This window comes from Micropterus salmoides, unplaced genomic scaffold, assembly GCF_014851395.1.
Source record: "Micropterus salmoides isolate LMB-PRFRI ecotype aquatic unplaced genomic scaffold, ASM1485139v1 Ms_hic_scaffold_14, whole genome shotgun sequence".
NCBI lineage: Eukaryota > Metazoa > Chordata > Actinopteri > Centrarchiformes > Centrarchidae > Micropterus > Micropterus salmoides.
Window position 1 is genome coordinate 7,393,402 of NW_024040485.1, and position 9,076 is coordinate 7,402,477.

Consider the following 9,076-nt stretch of genomic DNA (forward strand, 5'->3'; position numbering starts at 1 on the left):
GGCTGCAAACACACACACTCAACCCAAAATCAAGTACTGTACTGTACATACACACACACGAAGAAAAACAAGAGACGAACAGGAAAGCGCATATACACAGATACACTGTAAGATCAGATACACGATCTTGTGAATGCACAAAAACACACACGCACACAAACACACGCAATGCAAATTAATTTGATAGTGCACATGTGCTCTCTAAATTGCACACAGATTTGCACACATGAAAGCCTTTGCACACACAGACACACACATAACAGACATTAACACAGACACACACAAAGACACACACGCACACACATTGTGTTCCTTTTAGAAAAGCGTTCAGCCCTGGAAGTCCTGGAGAATCCAATCGGCGAGGCTCGTTCCAAAAGCTTTTTTCCAACAGCTAAGCGTTTCTCGTCTTCCACTCTCTTGGGATGAAAAACCTGAAACTCTGTTTTCCTTTCCCCTCCCTCTCTTCCTTCTGCTTTCCTTTCTCACCCTCCCTCTTTCCGTGTGTGTGTTTCGTTGTTTGATGGTTTAGTTTCTGCCCTCTGTTTCCCTCTCTCCCTCCACTCAGCCGTTCAAAGACGACATGGACTTGAAGCAGGACATCAGGAGCGAGAGCGACACCAGAGAGGAGTACGAGCTCAAGGTGAGCTGGCCGCCCGCTCATGGAGACATTTTAGCATTTTGACATTGGACTTTTTCTGCAGCATCTTGAACATTATACCCTGCATGGTGCACAGACATATCATATGTCATTATTTTTGTGGTCATATCCATCATGGAGCGGTAATTACCACTTTTTCCTCAGGAGTTAAAAGCCTTATTTTCATAACAATACCGCTTTTTCTCATAATCCGCTAAAGCTGACAAAAATGCAATATGTATTTTAGCCACTTAAAAGAAGGCCCACCGAGAAATATCAATATCAGTTTAAGTGTAGGCTATGTGTTTAATATTTTCAGCACTTTACCTTGCTACCAAACATCTATTTCCTTTATACTGAGCACAGCCAAATTGTGCTTATGCCTAGGAATACGGATGTTGACTTCTATGGTTGAGAAAATCTAGTTCTAAAGGAAATTACTGTATGAAAGAAAGTTAAAGAGCTGAAAATATTCTAAATATGGCGCACGCTTGAAGTGATAATGATTTTTTTCAGTGGGCCTTCTTTTAGGTGGCTAAAATACGTACATTTCTTAGCTTCCGTGCTGGTACATCTCTCTGTCTCTCCAAAGTGAGGACACACTCACCGCCATCTACTGCAGGTAATACACTAACTATGAATAAGTGCCTCCTGCAGCCCGACTTCAAAAATCCAGAACTATCTCTTTAAGCTGGAGCGGAGCTAAAATCTCCAGTGGGGTTTCAGTTTTCACTTTCACAAACTAAAGGAGGCAACCAAACTGCTTCAAACCCAAATAGAACTTTTATTCCAGAATTAGCTGTTGCCCAGGTGAGATTCGTGTCGCCTTGCACTGGAAACCGTGTTTATCCTGGTAAAATGAAGCTGTATCACTATGTCTCGTGTTCATACACATTGTATGCGCTGCATCACACGCACACCATTACATTTTTTGACATAGCATGAACAACAGCACACCACCAACTGCACCCACATCACCAACCATACCAGCCTGCACTGGGACTGACAGTATACAGTACATACAATATGAGAAGTACGTAGTATGATAGGAGACATGTGTTGAGAGACTGTATTACAGTAAATGATATTGTACACCCAAATGTGAAAGAACTTCCATTTCGTGCATCGTGCTAAGCTAACCAGACCAGATGTTTAGGTATCTTTACTTAGCCCAGTGTTGCCTCTTCTATACAGTTCAAATAATCTGACTGAAAGACTCTCCCGTCTGATCACAGGATCCAACCAATGGCTACTACAACGTCCGAGCCACCACCCATGATGAGGCGCGCCCCCAGTCCCGTGCCATCCACTACCAGGGAGAGTTTCGCCCCCCGAACCCAAACAGTGGACCAGCCGGTGCCACTTCCAGCGGACCCTCAGCTACACCCAGCGGTGCTGTTCCCCCCAGCGCCGTGCCAGGCTCAAGAGCAGGCTGCTACGACCCCCGCCCGCCTTCCAGGATGTCCCATGCCACCTACGCCCAGTTCAATACCTTCTCCAGGGTGCCGCAGAGCCAGCAAGCGCCTCCCAATCCAGCTCTTCAATCACCTGGAGATTACCCCGGAGATTGTGGCCTGCTGGAAAGCACAACCCAGCTGGCCTATGACAACTATGGATACCCCTCCCAGTATCCTAGCTACCGCATGGGCTTTGCCCCGCCCATAGAGGAAGGACCAGCCTATGAGATGTATCCAACAGGACAAGGGACTGGGCCAGGACCAGGTCCCGGGCCAGCGCCAGGACCAGCACTGGGACAACAAAGTCCTGAAACAGGGCTAGGGCAGTATGGCAGCTCCACTCGCTTCTCGTACTCGTCTCCACCCTCTGACTATTCCCAAAGACACACACAGCGGATGCAGACTCATGTTTGAGAAACACAAATACACACTCTTTGACTTTATTTTTGCAACAGCAGTACTTCTTACACGTAAAACAAGTCATACATAAATGTAAAAAAAAGACGTAAACAAATCTGTTTTCTTTCTCCATAGCATCCAATGCATGGATTTTGGTTCATTTTCTGAACCAAAAAAAAAAAACTCCCCAACAACGCACAGCAGTTAGCAGCATCGCATATTAATACAGTTAGCAGCAATACATGCAAAGTGACATTCACACACATTTGCGCAGACCTTCTGTTGTGTGCAGTGTTTATGCTCCAACAAAAGCAAAGCGAGAACCACAATCAAGAGAAAAGAGACAAAAAGAGCGGCAGGAGCTTCAGGAGGAGCAGAGGAACCTTTTTTTCCCCTGCAATCCTCATCCTGCTCACATTTTCCTCCCATCTCTGTAAATAAGTGCAAATGGAGATTTGGGTTATTTTAAAGTTAATTCCTTGTACAAACCTACACAGTGTGATGCAGTACAGTGACCTACAGCAAACCTCCCTGCATTTTCTGACTCTCACATATCGCAAAAAAACCCTCCACACATACACACAGATCTGTAAAGACTTGTTTGTTTCAATGTATTGCAACAACGAGGCAGCTTGGACTATAAATATATCTGGCACTTTTTGATCCCTTTTCCTGACTAAAGCCTGTCCAGTGCCCTTTGCTTACAAGATCTACCTTGATTTAAGTGGGACAGAGCTTTTTAAAGTGGTGCCAATGCTTATGTGCCAACACACAAACTATTATATTAAGGTGTGGCTTCTTTTGTAAAGCGTGGACAATGAGACGCTCTGAACAACGACAAAGGTTTTGTATGTGCTACATTTGAGAGGAAAGGAAAGGAGTGGTAGCAAGTGTCTCTAAATGCTCATTCTCCTCCTCATCTTATTTTTTATCATCATGAACATTTCACTCGAGGTCAATGCTGTATATACAGTATTTGTGAAACAAGGTGTGGCGGGAGTGCTTTTTCATTCAATGAATTTCTGCAATTTGTACAAAAAGATACCTCCCCTACCTTCAAGTGTCAAAAAGTATTTGTTTCTCTCACTTGCACAGTAGAATAGATTTTTTTTCCATATTTATACCGAAACGTATAAAAAAATGGCATTCAGAAACATTTTATAGTATTTTTATAAGGAGTTGTGGACCAAAGGTTCAGCGTTTTGGGTAAAACTCACTTTTTAATGTGTATGTGGCGACGTGATCGTTTTTGGAAATGCTTTGACTTTCTTTAAGAGGCGATGGATGGTGTTTTTTTTAGAGTGGATATTGCAGATTTCAATTAGAAAATTTTAAGAGCTTCTTTCCCAAATTTTAAATATCCAGCAAGGGGAATCAGTTTGGTGGATATCTCTATTTGGTGTGAAACTCTTTCTTTGACTTCCAGTCTTCTGACTGGACTGCCTTTTTGACTGTCGACGACATTCAAAATGATGGATGGAGAACAAGCGGCTGCTCACTTTGAGCTGTGCTTTGAACTTTGTAAGCAATGAGAAAGGTTCCAGTGTAGTCTAACATATCAAAACGAAGGTACAGAGGATTCTATCTAGCTCATATGTACATTTATATGTAAGTATATTGGTTTGTTCACTGCAACAGAAATTTGGTGGTATTTTATGTCAGAGATTTTCCCATTATATTGTGTCAGCTTTGGTACGTATGATTGGCCTTTAACCGCACAGGTTCATAATGATGAGCGTTTAAAACCTCTACGGACACAGCTACTGTACAAGTCCCATGTTTTAAGTAAGACGTTATAAAAAGGAAGCCTTATTTTATCAAAAAAAAAAAAAGGTTTTGTTTCCTAAATGATTTTGGAGCTTACCGACAACACCAACTGTGACCCTGTATCAGTTTAAAGACATTTATTTGACAAGAAAGTGTAAAGAAGGGAAAGCTTTGCATGGCTACATTTGACTGCTCCATTTTTTTATTCCCCATATATTAGTATGTTACAAACTCACATCTCTAGAGAAACAAACACAGACAATCGATTGGCTGTTGATGAGCAGGCAGCACAACAAATTTGGTTTTGGCCAACCTATGTGAGATATTTCTCCTGCGATTTACCTCTACAGGAAATGATTTGACTTCCAGCCACTTATTTATAGTGTTGTTTGTAGTGTGAACACTGCATCGAAAACACTTGTCTAAAGCAGCTAGTCATGCTTAAGTAAGATCAGTGAAAAACAGCTGCTACGGTCTGCCATCATGTTCCCACAGTGACAATCATGTGTTGATTAGACCCCATAGCGGCAGCATCAATCTTTCCTACATACTGAGCTTGAAATTGTAAGGATCATTGAATAATACATGACTTTTGTAAACTTGTGTGGCAACCACCAAGAATTGCTTTTTACATTTTATTTATTTTTACCTTTCCTTAATGGCACATTTACTTTACTGAATAGTCAAAGACGAGTAACAAGAGGGACTTTAATAAGCAACGATGAGTCCCCCCACCTGTATCTCTACCATACATTTTTGAGTATGAAAAATGATAGCAGATAAGGAGGTGCTTTGCGAAAGTCCAGAGGCCGCAAAGTGAAACCAGAAAACTCAGCACCTCTAGCGGTAATCATTGAGTCTTCATACTTATCAGCCACTCTATCAACCCCTCACAGATACAGTATATTATGGTAATTTTGTGCTAAGGGGCATTAAATGTTTTATTTATTGCCCCTATTTTGAATAAACACTTTCAGACAGGAAACCACAGCCACGCCGTTTCTGATTAGAATATCAGATGGAACCTTGTTGCTCCAAGGTCACTATATAAACCATTTCAGTAGTTATAAAGAGAAGAACGGCAGATGGAGCACCCTTTTAAATTTATATGGTTATCACAGCCTTGGTACCGCATACTATTACCACTTTACAACCTTTTTACAGAGTTGTAGCTGTGCAGTATTTTGCATCGGACTTGAAATGTCATTATGACCTTGTGTAGAATGAGTAAATCTGACACTGAGGAGGTACTGAGGCCAACAAATACACGGCCATTCAGGTACTTAGTCATTACCTCTTAACTATTTACAGTCTGTTGACATTGGGGAAATATAAATATGTAAAAGACACCAGAGATGCCAAAAATGCAAAACAGATGTTTAGATTTGGTTCAGCAATGAAAAAATAGAGCGGAATCTGTGTTTACTCCACTAGGTGGTTATTTCATGTCTTTCCCCCTTATTTCCATACGTACCTCTCACCGCGGTGCACTGATACGCTTTACTCTCTACTCTCGCCCCTGTGTAAAATTTATAGCCACCTACCTGCTTCCAGATTTAGAGAGTGAACCTGCCTTTTAATGGAAACCCATCACAACATAGCAAACCTTTCTGTCATAGCTTTCTTCCAAATTTTCTTCAAGATGAAAACATATGGAGTAGGTTTAGCAGTATAGCGTGCATTAATGTGTGTATGTTGTGTTTTTTTTTTAGAGAATATAAAGCTTCAAGAGCTCATAACATCATCCTCGGTGTTCATTTACTTAAAATTTTCGTCTTTGAAAATCAATTTTCTTGATATTACTTTGTGGTGTTACATCACCTTTGGAAGAAATGAGTGGTCAAAAGTGTGTTTAAACTTTTATATACAGTGTTTTATTTTATTTTGTAGGCATCGGATGGGCGGCTCTTATTAATCAACCCAGCAAATGTGAGGACATGTGTGTCTTTGGCCAAAATGACTGCGCAGCCAGGCCACAAATAGCCAAAACCCTGTTTCAAATAGGCCAACCCAGGCTAGAACCAGGCCAGACCCACAGCAAACTGCTCTGTTCCATGCTGTGCTGTGCTGTGCTGCGCCATCCCTGGCCAAGACTGACTCAAGTGGCTCGGTGTCCATTTTTACTTTGTGGAGTCTTCAGTGAGTGCCAAAAGACTGTGCAAAAAAATGAACTGAGCAGACAAACAAATGCAGCAGCCATTTGTGTTTATCGTGTTTATATGTGTATGTGTACGCTATCTGTTTGTGTCTCCATACATGCACACGTACTGTATGTATCCATCTGTTAACATGCATGTGTGTGTGTGTGTTGGCAGCCTGTAACACCAGTGTGTTTTCATGCCATTATAAATGTGGTGGGACCACTGGACTGTAGAAATTAGGGTTTGACTGTTTTGGGCAAGGATCAGATAGATTAACCAGTAATGTTGTCAGCTGCTGGCATGATGGAGGTTCCTCCTGACCACAGCTACATATAAATAGTCTTTATAACATGAAAGATGATTTAATTTACAGATTGAATTCATTCATTTAATAGTTCAACAATTATTTTTGTGAAAATGTGATTAATTAAAAGGCAGTATTATTCTAAATTGTTGTTAAAGTTATAATCCTTAAGATGTTTATTATATCAAAACACATTTCTGATACTATTCCACTCACAGGGAAAGACAAAAGCAGGGGCACATACACATTTCACTTGATGTTGTAGTCAACAGTGGGTTATGAGTTCAGCATTACTGTTTCAGATGACTGTAGTCTTCTTCAGTCTTCTTCATTTAAACTATGTAATGTGAAGAATCATCGCTGCCCAGTTTTTTTTTTCAGTGATTCAAATATGCCTAGTGCATGAAAGCTGGAAAATACAAATCCGAGCTTGGTAGGCAGGATTAAAGACTGTAGTTGTGGTTCCATAAACATAGGCCTCATAGCAAGATGTGAATAAACAACTGATTTTGTTTCCGGTTACCGCCTTCGTCTGACGAAACTACGCTGTAACGTAGTTTATTCACTCCAAACCACTTGATGGAAATGCACTAATTAGCATATTCTTTTTTTTTTTGCGACATTTCAGAAGTTCGCTTCAAACTCACATGATAACTAGATGGAAACACGGCTACTGACGTCATCTTCCTGTGCCAGCTTTAGCCAGAAGGCTCGCTACTTTTGATCAAAAACAGAGACAAGAAACAAGTTTGGGTGAAATCAATGCAGTCGATTTACAGAAATAAATCTTAATTCATTTCTGTCTGATTATCAGGATAGTGAAGAGAAACACAAGCTGCTCTTATTTTGTTGCTTTTTTAAGTAACCCCTGAGGGACTGTTTTATTTTGAACGTACCACTGTAACCTATTATCAAAATGCGCTTACGGTTACCAACAGTGACAACAAATTACCCAGGACTAAAATCTGACGGATTATAACTTTAAACTGCCTTAAAAAGCTGAAAACCATAACAGAATTTCATCTACATTTTAATGTCAACTGACGCTTTAAAGCCATTTCCAATCAGTGAAGAAGGCTGCATATTTGTTTTTGGAATAACATTATTAACATTTTAAAGGTGTTAAATTAGAATCCATATCAGTCAAACCCTAGTATAAAGCAGGATGGCTGGTAAGAAAGAGTGAAGGAGACATTGCGTGGCCTTAGGACACGAGGAAGGAGCCCGGCTGGTGTGCTCGTCCCTCATCCAGCTGCTGAGCCTGTCTGCTCTCTGAAACAGCTGCACGAGTGAACAGGATTAATTGATGTTCAGCTTTGTATAATTAAGCATATGAAGACAATGATCAGCACAGTCAGAAGGGTTCCATATTGCACTTGAAAATGTTTGCAGTGGAGGTGTGCATGCGGGAGAGAAAGCGACAGCGTGGGTGTTTAAATAAGCATATATTCTCCATACTCCAATTCTTTATTTCTGTCCCTATTGTTCACATGTGTATTACATTCATGTTGGCTTTGAGTACCTGTGTATCCCTTTTATTGAAGAAAAAAAACTGTACAAAACATACAAGATATTATTAAAATGTTCCTTTATTTTTCATGTTTCTCTGTTTGATTTCTGTTTTCGGTCTTTTTTTTTTTTTTCAAATTGTATGTAATTATTTTTCCACAGTATCGCAGAAAATAAAAGAAGACACAGCTTTCATACGAACAGCAGAAACGGCTCCTTTATTTTGTATATATTTATTATGCTGAAATCTACTTTACAAGAAGTTTGTTTTATTAAGTTTGGCTCCAGGATGTGGCTTTAAAATGGTTTCAAGTCTTTACTTTGAATGAAGTTTCACACATACTGCTGTTTATTTAGGTCAGACTATGAATGAGTGCGCCCAAACAGTTGTTGTGACAGTTTCTCACATCGAGCAGCTAAAGTTGAGAGTAAGTGTGTGTCTATGAATAGCAACAGTAGCAATAGTGTTTACCTGAACAAGACAAACGTCTGCAGAGTCTCAGTCTGTCCCCTCATTTAAAACTCATTTCTGGTCTGTTCTCCTCTCTCCTCTACTCTTCTCCTTCTCTCCTCTTTCTCTCTCTTTCTGCCTCTATGCATAATCTCTTTACTGTTCCTCTAATGTTCTGCTTTACTCCAGTTGTCCTCTGCTTCCACTTGGCTCTCCTCTCATCTTTCCTCATCTTGTCGCTCCTTTTCACATTTATTCTCCTAATGTCCTCTGAACATCGTTCTTTACTCTTGTCGTTAGTACTCCTCTCCCCTCTTCCTCTAGCCTCTTGTCCTCCAGTCCTCTTTTTTTGGTCTTTCCTCAAAACATTTTGTCAGTCCTTCTCTCATCTCTCTAACGTCCTCTCGCTTA

The 9,076-nt window shown here is 40.6% G+C and overlaps 1 protein-coding gene across 2 annotated transcripts in view; it reads left to right on the plus strand.

Moving 5' to 3' along the window:
- The window catches only part of kirrel1b (kirre like nephrin family adhesion molecule 1b), an 80,492-nt gene extending 72,072 nt beyond the window's left edge, over positions 1-8,420 (plus strand). Inside the window, exons 14-15 of one of the 2 annotated variants that reach the window (XM_038717398.1) lie at positions 530-640; positions 1,873-8,420. In XM_038717398.1, the coding sequence (XP_038573326.1) occupies positions 530-640; positions 1,873-2,508 (747 nt within the window). In that variant the 3' untranslated portion in view covers positions 2,509-8,420. The remainder of the gene's footprint in view (positions 1-529; positions 641-1,872) is intronic. The other variant, XM_038717400.1, reaches the window with a different exon arrangement.
- Positions 8,421-9,076: the final 656 nt, after the last annotated feature.